Consider the following 14,251-nt stretch of genomic DNA (forward strand, 5'->3'; position numbering starts at 1 on the left):
TTACAATCTCAGAGAGGTTCAGACCCTCTCGTTCTGAAATCATCCTCTTGACTTGCCTCTCTTGAACTGATTCTCTCTCTTGCCTTTCCCTTGCCTATGCTTGGTCCCTCCAAAATGGCAGCTACAGGAGTGACCCCAGGCAAGGCTGTCCCCCAGAACTGTGAGCAGGTAAAATGGTTATCTTCAAACCACTAAGTTTTGAGGTATTTGTTAGCAACAATGGACAACTGATACAATACCTGTTGAACGAATGGTTCCAGGAACTGGAGGGAGATCTCCCACCTTTGGAGGTGACCCACTCGTGATGAGGTAGATTTGAGTATTAGAAAGTTCTTTATGTTCCATTGAAACTTATTGGAGCTTTTGTCTACTTGTCTTAATTCTGTTTTCTTAAGTTTCACAAACTAATTTGAATTTTTTGTCTATTTTCCAATATTTCCAATAGTGAAAAACAGCTATTAGTTTTGCCTCCCCCCACTGTTTTCTACTTCAGACTGAATAAGTCTTGATTCTTCCTACTTGTCCTTATATGTCATGATTACCAGACCCATTGTTACCTTGATTGTTACCCTCAATGTCCCTTTGGTAGACTGGCTCTCATATTCTGTCATATCTCAACTCTTGCTCTCCTTAAAAATCAGGACAAGCTAGTATGATTTTAAGTATACTGTCAGTCCCCATCTTCTTCACTCCCACAAACCCCACAAACACAGAGGCCACAGTACAATGGGCCCCATGACTTTAAAGCTGAAATTCCCAGAAGAAGCTACAGAACACACCAGAAATTATACGGAGTGGAGAAGACTTTTCCAAAGAAGGTATTCTCGAGATGAGGAAAAAGCACATTTCATACCACCTTGGCTCATGTTTGTTGGGTATTTCTATTGCTATTATGCAACAGTCTCCTGTTTCAAAACTTGAAGTTCTGAAAAATCCAATAAATAATAGTAATTCTATGCATATTTAAACCTTAACATTCAATGTAGCAGAATAAGAAAATATTTGCACTTCAATTTCCTTTGCACAGAGGTTAGATTGTCCCTCATCAAAGAGTGAATCAGAGGATGAGCCTGAGTCCAGGCCACCTGACCCCACTGCTCTCTACCATACCACATTCTCTCCTGCTCCCAAAGGAGCCATTTAAGAATTATTGGGTCATACAGCTATATATCATTCTTCTTTTTAAAATAACTACAACGTACAGTTGCCAAAAGAAGAACACATCTGGATGCTATTGCTGACTAAGGCAGCAGTAAGTCCAAAATTCCCAAGCCCAGCAGGGTGGAAATCAACGGGACTTTTATAGGTCTTGGTAGTTTTTGCCCCCTGTCTCCACTTATTTGGCCACAATACTCGCAGAAGTTCACATTAATCTTATAACCAGCCTGTATCCAAGAGAAACAAGCAGGGATAAGGCATTTTTATTGGCTTACTTTTTCTGACTCCCGCCAACACTTCAGGATGAATATGTGAGCATAGATGTCCTCCACACAGATCCAGCTGGAGAGGCTCAAGGTCGTGTCTGTCCACACCCAGTCCATCACGGCCCTCAGCTCAGTCAAAAACGGAACGAGGCGGAACCTGGCAGAAACCATGCCTTGTTAGAGAGACAGTTGTGGGATGGCCCTCCTCACCCGGCCAACCCTGGGGGCTCGTGGAGTTCCTTATTGTTTTAGCCCTTGTGACTTAAGAAAATTCTCAAGGTGACCTTTATGGTGAAATCCAACTTGGAATACAACTGACTTTCATTATAAATCCAACATAGGTTTTGGTATTTTCCATTCCTTTTTTTTTTTTTTGGCTGATGGCTTTAACAAATTGGGATTCCCTTTTTAAAGAAGTTTGAAGGTGTCTTCTGCAATTTTTCATCAGTCTTGTAGTTTTCACCGTATAAATCTTTCACTTATTTGGTTAAATGTATTTCAAAGTACTTTATTGTTTTTGGTGCTATTGTGAATGGGAGAGTTTTCTTTATTTCTTTTTCAGATCTCGTTGTTAGCATATAGAAACATAACTGATTTATGTATGTTCATTTTATATCCTACAACTTTACAGAATTTGTTGATTAGTTCCAACAGTTTTTTGGGTGAGTCTTTAGAATTTTCTCTATATAAGATCATATCATCTACAAATAACCAGAATTTTACTTTTTTAAACATTTATTTGTTTATGTTATGAGAATTTGTTGGTCATAGGATGATTGAATTATTGGGGCTTTGCTGCTGAATGAGCTAGGAAAGACTATTCACTTGGTAAGTGGAAGAAGAGGGCAAATGAGAGAAGCGAGATGGAGCCGCACATGTCTTCAGGAGCGGCAGCAGGAGGGCCACAGCCAGTGGCCTTACTAGATTAAGGCCGATGGGACTCTGGCTTAGCCTCTTGTACTTCAGTTGGGAATGGGTTGACCTGGGCTCCTCTCGGGTCTGGGGACTCTTCCTTGTTTCCTGACTGACACAGAGCTTCTCCCGAGCTGGAGAACCTGCGTTCATCACTGGGCCCTCACAGCAGCTGAGTTACCACTCAGAAATCCGCCCTGTGCTACTCAGCTTTGTTCAGTGAACACTAACTCAACCCCTGGAAGAAATATCAGGCCCCCACACGGGATGGCACTAAGTGAAACACCGTTCCACGCATGACAGTTCACAACATCTGAGCACCTTCAACACCCTTTTGTGACTAAGTCACCGGTCCCCAGGTCTTGTGCTACTGAGGAGTCAGCAGTGCCATGAGCAGGCTGACCCTCTACATCATGGTATAATTTCCGAGGGAACAGAGAAGAGATGCTACCACTGAAATCCTCATATGGAAGAGCCAATATGCTTTGTTTGAGTAGCTAACTTACTACCAGGAACAAGCAAGCTGTGTGGCATTCGGGTTGGTATTAGGTGGAACAAATGCTCCTCTTCAATGGATGAACTTACTGTATATCTAAAATTCCAAAGGTATTTTGGAATAGTCCAGATTCCAAATATTCTGTTCTGTTGTGCCCAGAAGTATATTAATACTTAAGGACCATGTATACCTATTTACCTCCTGCAATTTTATCACAGTGATTATGTAGGATACAGAAATAGAAAATTAACCCACGCGGATGACCTAGAACAAATATCCTGGCCAGGTGTGTGACAACTAAGTTTGGAAAGGTGTTTAAAGAGGCGTATCTGTTCTTTCGGCAGGCACTGTAAGAGGCCACGAGGATCGACACTGCTGCCTGTCAGCACTCTCCCTCTCCCATCCGTCCCCAGAGAGGAAAGAGAATGCCTTTCAGTTGCCAGCCTCTCCTCTGTGAGTGACGTGACAATGCAGAGCGTCCTTACCCCTGAAACAAGAAGAGGTTGACATAATTGTAACTCTTTGTGAGGAAGTTTCCAAGGACGCGCGTTGGGTAACCACAACGGATTTGGTAGGCAGACAACCCGAAGTAAACACACTTCACAAAGTACCAAAGCTGAGCCACCAGATTCTGGCTGAATTTCCTAAAATGTAAAAAATCAGAAAAGTGAAGGAATGGAATACTCTTCCGCTACAAAAGGACACCAGTTTAGGATTAAAAAAAAAAACAAAACCTAATTGCCCCTCTGGCACTTAAAGTCATTCAGTCAATTCTAGGGAATTCTCTATATATAGCGGATCACTTCAAAGGCAAAAGGTAGGGTAAGAAAATCTAATAATTAAAAAAAATTCCTACGGATGGTGGCCCCAACTAGTAAGTACATTTACAACTAATAAGTGTATTATTCTGTTGTTTAGGCCATAATTACAATAAATTACTAGGTGAATTTACTAATAAATGCTTTCTTCCAATGTCAATGCTGCTGGTACCATGGCCCAAAGTAAAGCTTGACAAAGAAAAAACAAAATGCATTTCTTACTTAAAAGGACCCATAATTTGGAAGATGTAGGAGAAAGAATTCTGAGAAGAGAACTCCCAATTTTGTTTTGCTACACATCTATAAAGATGGACAATGTATTAACAAAGTTTCGACAACTGGATTTTGGTTCCAGTTCTGTTTATAAGCTACGGGGTTTGTTCCTTAAGCCATCATTTCTCAAGACAGCAACGTCTTTATTTGAAAATCTTCCCTAACTCTGAAAATCTATGACTCTATGATCTAACCTTCCTTTTTTAAATGATGTCCTTAAACATAGAGATGGTAGTCCCTTCTCCTAGTGAATAGGAGACCTGTTCTAGTGAAGAGACCTATAGGGTTGTGCAGTTCATGAATGCTACCGTAAGTTGGAGCAAAAACTTAGCAGAACTAAATTTCACACTAGAAAAATATTTGGAACACATTTTTAAAGAATGATGAGCTATAGGGCCATTTGTTAGTTTGGATAAATGCAGCATTCTGCGTCTTTAACATGGTCAGTACACATTTTAAAAAGGAAATAAAAAGTAAGACTTTTGACTCAGCAAGACCTAGTAGAATCTCCCCTGTGTTTAAAATTAAGAACAATATTGGAAATTTTTTATACAAGCAGTGTATCATTCTTTATGTTGTATTTTGGATTTGTCTTATTAACTTTTAATTTTGTTATTAGAAGAAAACATGTATTATTTTTAAATTGAAAATAGCTATTCTTTAGTTGACAAGATCTAAGGACAAGCCAGGAACATGTGGGCCTATGTGTCTGGGGAACCTAGGGTCCTTTACGTAGATCCCAACAACTAGATCTCAAAAATATTGCTTGTGAATGTCTCCTCTGTAGAGAAATACAGCTTTGGTACTTGAGGACCTAATGAATTAATTTAACTATATTTGACCATGATCTAGCACTTGACAAGTTATCAACAAAAATATCAGATATTTTACAGAGAGCCCATGTCAATTATCCCTTCCCCCACTCTTTCTAGGCACTGTCTATATTTGTAGAGCATTAGGAAGAACATTATTTTAGCCCTCCAGAAAAATGCCCTTTGATTTTACAGAGACTTGATATGAAAACTGCATGGGAAAGAATTCTTCTACATATATTAAAATTATAGTCAAAGACAGATAAGCTGTGTTGCCTTCTATTCTTTATAAAAGGACCAACCCATGTTTTACTCATTAAAAAAAAATAAACATTTTCCTTCCTACAGTCTTAAAATGTGTCAGCTTGGAATAAGTAATAGTTAATCTGTAGTTCCTCAAGTAATCATGTTAAATGTAATTAGGGACATTAGGGTGTCCAATCCCGGAAGCCTTTTTTCTTTGGTGGCCTCTACCTGTTTTATTGCTGCAGCCTACAGACATGCCTTACTCATCTCACAGCACCTACTTACACAGTGGTTTGTAGACTGTAGGCAACTACTGAATGTTTGTGGACTAAATGATGTGCATGAACACAGGAAAACTCATTTATTGGATTAATTATTCAAGATATCAGAGCTTCCTGATGCTCAGTATTCTGACTGGTAGCCATAATTTTCTTCTGTATAGCTTAAAAGACTGCTAATTTATTTCTTCTTTTTTCTTTTCTTGTTTTGAAAAGAATCTAAACAATATGACCATTAATATGAACAATAATGAATTAAATTATCCATAACAATATTTAAAGGAGGAAAAATGAATTTTGGATGTTAAGTAATGGCAGCATGGTTTGAAATGTCAGTAAATTATGTTGCCCCTGACATGCTGGCAACGAAGACAGAAGGTTTGCCAGTCCTAATATAACTTGTATTAAAGATCCAAAAATAAAGATAGGATGATCTGTTGCACTAGGAACGGCCATTAGGTGAGGCTCAATGGTGAGATCCAGTGAGCTGGAAATGGTCTCTGTGGCCACGGCTTTAGCAATTGTCACAGTGCCTTGAGCTCTGAGTGCCACTGTGTGGGCCTTCCCACATGGGGTTGGGTCCATGCTTTATTCACATTGGTGTCATGCCGCTTCTTGTCTGGTCTACTGCCCTGGACACAGTAGGTGCTCAATAAATGTGAAATTGAACTGAATATGCATGACTGCAAGTCACCACAGGAGAAGCCTTCATTCACTCAGTCATTATAACAAATATTTCAGCTCTCTTTCGTTTGGAAGGTGTTTTGTTATGCTGTTAATCTCTTCAAAAGCCTGGTAGAACAGTGTGGTAGATAGAAAAATGCACCCCCCTTCTGCCCAAAGATGTGCATGTCCTAATCCCCAGAACCTGTGAACATGTCATCCTTACAGGGCAAAGAGGACTCTACAGATGTGATTAAGGATAAGGACCTTGAGATGGGGAGATCGCCTGGGTTATCCAGGTGAACCCAATCTAATCAGCAAGTCCTCAAAGAGAGAGACTCTTTCTCAGCTGTGGTCAGAGGCAGATGTGACAAGAGAAGAAGGGTCAGAGAGACGCAATGAGAAAAGGACTCAACAACTCTGCTGCTGGTTTTGCAGAAGGAGGAAGAGGCCACCAGCCAAGGAATGCGGGCACCTCTTGAAGCTGGAAAAGTCAAGGAAGTGGATTCTCCCCTAGAGCCTCCAGAAAGGAACAGCCCTCTCAACACCTTGATTGTAGTCTAGTGAGACCTGTGTCAGACTCCTGACCCACCAAATTGTAAGACGATAAATTTGCATTGTTTTAAGCCCTAGGTTTGTGGTAATTTGCTATAGCAGCAATAGGAAACTGACACAAACAGGAAAAGCAAAGCTATTTGGTGATTTGATCTTGCTAAAGCGACTCTCTGTGGCTCCGCCATTGCCATATTTCTGGAAGCACTGATCTCCGTGGGGCTTCCCTGTTAGGACATGGCAAAGATCCCTGCTCTGGGGCTCTGAGCTCTCTTCTGGGATTGGAACCATCAAATCCTTTTCACACTGCACAATGAAATAGTAGATTCTGTCACTTTAAAAAAACCTGCTTGGGGGGCCGGCCTGGTGGCGCAGTGGTTAAGTGCGCGCGCTCTGCTGTGGTGGCCCAGGGTTTGCTGGTTCGGATCCCGGGCGTGCACTGACGCCCTGCTTGTCAAGCCATGCTGTGGCGGCATCCCATATAAAGTAGAGGAAGATGGGCACGGATGTTAGCCCAGGGCCAGTCTTCCTCAGCAAAAAAGAGGAGGATTGGCATCGGATGTTAGCTCAGGGCTGCTCTTCCTCACAAAAAAAAAAAAGAAAAAAAATCTGCTTGGAACCAAATGCGAGATACTTCCCATTGGTGGGGGTGTATCACATAGTAGGTGTGGTGTACAGTAGGTGTAGTATACCATAGGGCCAAGAGGCCTGGGATTGGGATCTGGCCTCACCAATAATTAGCCCAATGACTTTGGAAAGATCACTCTTCTTTATGGGTTTCACCTATCTCAATCTGTAAAATTACACAGTAGGTCTAGAAAGCTTTTTAAGGTCTCTTCTCTGAAATTAAGAGTCTCTATGAGGGCTGGTGGAGAATGCCTATTTCATGCTTTTAAATATTAAAGAAATAGTCAACATTCATCATCCAGCTACCATGGGTGTTGAATTTGGTTTATTTCTCTGAGTTGAGAGATAGCTATAATTACATATTTATAAAGAAAATTATATTTATTCTATTTTAAAGACAACAAATAAGATTCACAACACTATCATGAACAAATTAGAATATTTTTATGAGCAGCTTGTCTTAATCTGAATTATTTTTTTATCATCAGAGATATGTTTACTCTCCCAACATACAGTGTGGAATGGGAGACTTACCAGGCTCTTGGGTGTCTTCTTTATTTACTTAGTTCTACTAATTCTTTATTTAGTTGTTCTACTTTAGACTCAGGAAAAATTATCCTAATTCAATTTTTCCTTTTAAAATATTTTGCATTGCCACCATTTATTATTCCAAAGCAATAATTCTTATACTGAAATCAGAAAGTTGGAGCCTAAACATTTAGGTGAGAACAGACATTAGCTCCAGCCATTGTTAGGAGAGATGTGGATTTCCTCATCAGGAATTACATTTGAGTCAGTTTATGTGCCACATAAGTAAAATCCATTTTCCCTACTTTCTATTCACACTTCCAAAAAACGGTGTTAGCCAGACTGATTGACATGTTAGTTATAAAGCTTGTCTGTGAATGACTCTTGAGTTATGATAAAAGGATCAAATTAATGTTAAACACGAAGACCTTGTTAACGATATGTTTATTAAAAAAACCATTCCTCTGACCTCATACGGATACTTCCACCTCCCCTTCTGCAGACCTCACACTCACACCTAACAGCCCTCTCCTGTTTCTAGCAATCTCCCTTGTCTTTCTGTTATCCGCTGTCCCATTCATTGGCTCCTGCATTAACACCAACTTGGTCTCAAGGACTGTTCTGAGTGGAGGTGTGGGGTGGGAAGAAATGCCATCTGGGCTGAGATCTAAATAGTGAGGAGGAAGAAGCACTGTGGTTTGGAGCGGGGAGGCGCGGAGGGAGCAGATGGGCTTTGAGGTGCCTCTGGAGGTCACGGCGCCCTTGGGGAACTGAAGAGGGTCAAGGTCACGGAGAGAAAGACAGCAGCCACCTCCTAGGATCTCACTAGCCCTTTTCCTTCCGAACTTCAGGCTGCTCTACTTAAATACCCACTCCTTTAATCCCCCAACCCATTTTAACTGGCAGCAAGAGGTGTGTTAACGGAGCAGAGTCCTGGAGTCACAGGTCTGCATGCTTCCCTCTCCGTGTGCTGAGACCCTGACAGGGCCAGGAGCTTTCCAAACGCCGTTAAACGTAACCCTCACAGCCACTATCTGTGGTAGACACTATTATCATCTGACGCCCCCCATCCCTATATTTTCTTCTACTGGTTAAACAGTCTCTATTTTTTTCATCCACTTCTCATATGACATAGTTTCACATCCTCTCATCCTCTTAATAATGTTCCTAAGATCGTGCTCCAATTCATCTCTGTATCTACAAAGGGTGGAGACAGTCACAACATGAGGACCTAGGTTTTCTCTGATCGTCAAGGCTGTCACCTCCCTTATTCTGAAAACTCTACTTCTACAAATGCATATCGGAATGCGGTGAAAATATTTTTGAGGAATTAGTTCACATTTTGGATTCACATTGAATTTAATATTGATTAAAATCTCTGATTTTTCCTATCTGTGGTGCTGCTCTGCCACACTTCTGCCTGTACCAAAGCACATGGGGTGACTACCCTCTGAGATATATTTGCATCAAAGGGGGCCCATGCCTCCAGCTTCTGAAGACCTTACCTCTCAGTCACACCGGGCAAGATGAAGAACATCCAGAAGTGAATTCCAAACACAAGAATGACCTGGAAAATGACCTTTCCCAATACAGTCTTCCTGAGGTACAGTGCTCGGTCCACCACCATGGTTCCAAACTGAATGAGGACCATCACCAAAAACGGCCCAGGGACCTGGTCCTCGGACAGCGAGGAGGTGATGTCTGCTGCTGCTGAGTGTTTCTGGGAAGGAGACAACAGGTTCAGGCCTGAACACAGGACACCATCACTCTTGGATGTCTGGTGGCCTTCACCCCCAACCTACCCCAAAGGCCCAAAAGCCAAAGACGATGATGACGAAGTCGACAGTGTCAGCCAGGAACATGAGCACGTACACATCAGTCACAGCGCTGTAGTCTGGGTGGATGAGGTCGTAGAAGAACTGTCTGATGGGCACGTATATTTGCAGAGTCCTGCAAAACAGAAACCCCCCACTCACTTGCTTCAGGAGGGGCAGGAGGGGAGGAAGGACCAGATACTGCAACCTTTCTGTTCCTCTGCATTGCTCTTTCCAACCATGTCACCCCTCCCTCCATGGGCCTCAGGACAGTCCCACTGGGGGTGGCTCCTGCTCTAACAGAGAGTGCATGTAAGTTCTTTGCCAAGATAGGCCCAAGGGCCCTTTTTGCCAATGGGATCATGGACCTCTTCTCTTGCTTGAAGCGTAATAGAGTGGTATAACGCCCTGGAAATGAGGTGCTGGGTTTGTCTCCTGATTCAGTTACCCTCTACCTGTGAGACCTTGAGCACCTCTCTGCATTTTCGTTGCTTCTTCTGTAAACCACAGGTAGTAATAAGACCCGAGGCAAGGGGCTGAGGTGAGAATTAAGTGGGAATGTACTAAGGTGCTTAGCCAGAAGTCCTGACCCGAGCCCCAGGTAAACATTAGGGAGCCCCAGCTCCTCCCTTTTTCAGGCCCTGTGCCTCTCCTGTGCCCAGGCATTGCCCTGGGCTTGCTCTCTCCTCAATTATGTGAGCTCCTGGCTCTGGCCTGTCTGTCCAGCCTCTGCCCTATCTTCACTGTGCTCTGGGTTCTGCCTTCAATTCAAGGCCATGTTCAGGTGTGGACAGCCCTCCAGGTCTCGGAGCCCACATTCAGGGCCAGCCTGGATAAGGCTGCACCTCCTCCATCTCCACTCCTGTCTGCTGCCTGTCTGCGTCCCTGACACCTGGGGGAACCTGTGCATTTTTCTGGAGACTGGCTGTGCGATGTTGGACAAACCATTTTTCTGCCAAGGGCCTTGATTTCCCTTCCCTAGGATGAGAGTTTATTTCTAAGGCCCTTCTAACTTGGACATTGAATTCCTTTTTGTACTGTTGGACTTTACTGTGATAATGCCTAGAATTACATACTGTGAGCCCATGAAATTATTTATCTTGTTCAAAGAGAAAAAGTGTGTTTCTAAATGCAATGGATATAAAAATGAATCATACTTATTAGAAAATGATTTTTAAAAACAATATAATAATGGGTCATTTTATTCTGCCTTAAGCAGATGAAGTCTGTGATACAAGGAGTCACTTCTCTGCTCTTCGCCTCTGGTTTACAAGAAATAATTACACCAGTTCCCCAGCCCAAAAATAAAATACAGGACCCAAACTCATGCACTCACTTCTTTATAGTAAATGCTTTTGCTTTGATTAAATGTTCTTGAAGCTTTTCCATATAAAGCTCTCTTTTGCTTTTTTGCTTAACGCTCAAAACACTACTTCCTTTTTGACTGCTGTTTCGGGTGCTTGTGCTGCCTAGAAATAAAAAGAAACGAAGATGGACTGTGAGTTATGGGTTTGTTGACAAGAATATCGCAGAAGCCCCCAGAGCCCACAACGCAGGAGGACGGCTTGAAACTGTTTTAGAGGGTGAGTGGGCATAGACGCTGTAAGATGGGGACTGAGAATTTAGAATCTGCTGTCTCCACTCTACTGCCGTAGTAAAACTCGTTTGTACATGTAGTGCTGGGTCTTTCCTGGGTTGTCACGTAATTTTTGTCCCAGGAAGAAACACATCGCAAGAACAGTTTTTATAGTGCTAAACGGGGTCCTAGGTTGCAGGTTTTCAAGATTGGGTCTATGACCCAGGCCTTTTTTCATGTCCTAATTTCTCTAAGTGTAAAACGAATATGAGATGACCTGCCAGCGTCTGCCCAGAAAGTGTACTCTGAAGATGAATACTCAAGTGTTTGGAAAGCTTCAGACAGGAGCACTATAAATACAAAAGCCCAATTACTCTGAGTGGAAACTGTAAGGCATGTTTGCTTTCTGACTGTACTCGCTGTTTAGTAAGAAATTAATAACTAGTTGAGGAATTGACTAGATAGTTTTGCTAAAAGTTCCCATCAATTAAATCTAAATAGTCTTTTGAAACAGACTGATTTACAGCAGTCTGGACACACCCGCAGAATCTCTGGGTATGATTTTAAATCTACCGCGAGCCCAGCACTCACTAGGTACTAGGCAGTGTGCTGGCTTTTCACAATTATCTGATATCCTTGTCCTGGGGAGGAATCAGACATTTTGAGCAATGATGTGACTGCCCCAGGTCACTTGCACAGCTGAGCCAGGATTTGAACTTGGGTCTCTCTCACTTTGAAGCACTTCTTTTTCACATCACAATATCTATCTCTTTGGTAGCACCCAACCAACTCCCTCTGCCCCAGACCCGATGGCACCAGAAAAACGAGACAGCTAGGGGGTTATTCCAGCCCAGTGACCACATGACGGATACCTCTTTTGGATCTGTTTGAAGAAAAGCTGGACCTATGCGACGTCTGGGAGCTGCTGCCGGAGCGCTTCCTCCGGACAGCCGCCAGCTGCTCTGGGAAGGTCACGTGCACCGACTCCGCGGACGCAGCCAGGTTGATGGATTTCAGAGAATCGGAGGAGGCTCTTCGGCCGTGACTGAGGGAGAGCTCATCATCTGACTCTTCCTTGTCCATGCCACTGTCAGAGACGTCATCTTCATCCCACAAGCCGTGGCACTGAAAGTGGGAAGGGACAGCTCAGACTGCCGTTCCAGGTGTGGGAGCTGGTATTCTGCCCTCCAATATCTCATCCAACGAACTGTCCCCCAAGGTTAGGAAACCAAAAGTAAAACAGGGTGACTGTAGTTGATAACACTGTATTGTATGACTGAAATTAGCTAAGAGAGCAGAACTTAAATGTTTTGGCCACAAAAAAAAAAAAAAGATACATAGGTGAGGTGATGAATGTGTTAATTAACTAGGTGGGGGGCATCCTTTCACAATGTAGACATTTATCAAATCACCATGATGTATGCTGTAAATATCTTACAATTTTATTTGTCAATTATACCTCAATAAAGCTGAAATTTTAAAAAAAATATTAGAAACCAGGGCAGGGTAAGGGATTCTAAGAAACCTTATTTCCCATAATTTTATGATAGTCCCAGCAGAGTGGAGATGGGTGGGTGTAGATGATAAGAGTTTGGCTAATTAATTGAGATGGAGACAGATAATGTTTTGCAGATGGAACAAAGGTGAAATTATAGTCACTTGACTTGTTCCTTGAGTCAAAGCACCTTCCAGAACACATCTCTCCGTGCTTACTACCAGCATTTGAAGTATCAGCAGGTGAATTTAGCCCCACTGCCTATGTTCACCAAATATCTACTTGAGTAATGATGCTGTCCCTCCCCTAGCCTGTAAAGCAAGATGTGGATCCTTGAATCATCCATGGCTGACTTAGAAACAGAGCTGCAAATACTTTACTCAAAAAAAGTTGGCTCACGTGTGAGATAGAGATTATGATGCATTCTACAGAGCCTGGTGTTTGCTTCAAGGAATGGGATAAAAGAGGCTGATAAAGAGGGGAGGAGTGAAGCAGAAGAGGAGGCTGAGAACCAGGGCCTTGCTGGGGTGCGATGCTACCTGGACCACAAGTCACCTTTACGATGACCTTGCTGTTGTTGGACGAAGCTCTCCAATGAGCTCACTGCCTCCTGACTGCTCAGACTGCCAGGCTATGCATTTCTTCCCCAGGACCTCGCCCAATCCTCCCTCTGATGCATACTTCAGAGGATGAGAGCTCCAGCCCAATTTGCCAAAAATCGGTTGCTTAAAAACCAACTCGTAGAATAATCAATTCATCAAAAGACAAAATCACCTAATTTACGGATTATTCTTAAACATTTACTTATAGATATATTATTTTTTAAACATCCATGAATATATTCTTATAAACATAAACATTTTAGATTTTCATAGTGGGATTTTTCAATTTATATCGACTTTCAAAAGTTTTCTCTTTTGCCAACATTTTAACATACTTAGATTCTTTTACTACTTTCTTAGTAGCATATTTATTTGTTTGTGAACTCTTCCAATTATTTATAAAATTTACAGCAATTCATACTAAATAGGAAAGTTTTAACCACCTTTGAAATTTCCCCATTATTTTAATGGTTTGGTTTTCATAGCAGCATTGTTTAATAGGTTTATTTTTTCAAAAGCTGTAGGTGGTTTTGTCTTCTTACAAAAAGATTTGGCATTCCAAAAACTATTTTTCACATCATTAGCCAAAATTTCAGCATAATAGCACCTCAAATAGATTCACCACATATATGAAATTTTCAAAGAAGAAATCAGAGTAAGTATATCAATATGAAACACCAAAATTTTGTTTATTGTATGCTTTAAATATAAAATTGTACCTGTTAAACCATTTAAATATTAATGAAAAAATAGCAAAATGCCTAAAGGTTTAAACAAATTTTTCAAATGACATGAGAAAGGATACAAAAGTTGCAAGAGAATTCTGAAGTGGCCAAATTATACCCTCATGCCTTTTTCTTTTTTTATTGAGGTATAATTAACCTATAACATTATACCATCACGTCTTAAATGCTGAAATTTAAAACTTTAATTTCTAGAAATAAAAAAGTAAGGTTAATACATTTATTAATATACTCATAACAAGAATAGCAAATTGGACAAATTCAGGTAATTTATCAGAAGAACTGGAAAATGTAGGCAAATTCCATTTTGGCCAGCTGGTTTCCTTGGATAACATACCTTTGCAAAATACCCCAGTGACCCTGGTAATGCTCCCCCACAATGGAGGGTTAGG

The 14,251-nt window shown here is 41.6% G+C and overlaps 1 protein-coding gene across 1 annotated transcript in view; it reads right to left on the minus strand.

The window, feature by feature from the left end:
- PIEZO2 (piezo type mechanosensitive ion channel component 2) overlaps window positions 1–14,251 on the minus strand; it is a 279,368-nt gene that overhangs the window by 13,881 nt on the left and 251,236 nt on the right. Inside the window, exons 36-41 of the mRNA XM_087439398.1 lie at window positions 11,892–12,144; window positions 10,780–10,912; window positions 9,432–9,579; window positions 9,135–9,349; window positions 3,318–3,476; window positions 1,434–1,581 (exon numbers count right to left, since the gene is read on the minus strand). Coding sequence (XP_087295524.1) covers window positions 1,434–1,581; window positions 3,318–3,476; window positions 9,135–9,349; window positions 9,432–9,579; window positions 10,780–10,912; window positions 11,892–12,144 — 1,056 coding nt within the window. The remainder of the gene's footprint in view (window positions 1–1,433; window positions 1,582–3,317; window positions 3,477–9,134; window positions 9,350–9,431; window positions 9,580–10,779; window positions 10,913–11,891; window positions 12,145–14,251) is intronic.

Source organism: Ceratotherium simum, chromosome 14 (assembly GCF_057802395.1).
Source record: "Ceratotherium simum simum isolate JZ-2026a chromosome 14, ASM5780239v1, whole genome shotgun sequence".
Lineage (NCBI taxonomy): Eukaryota > Metazoa > Chordata > Mammalia > Perissodactyla > Rhinocerotidae > Ceratotherium > Ceratotherium simum.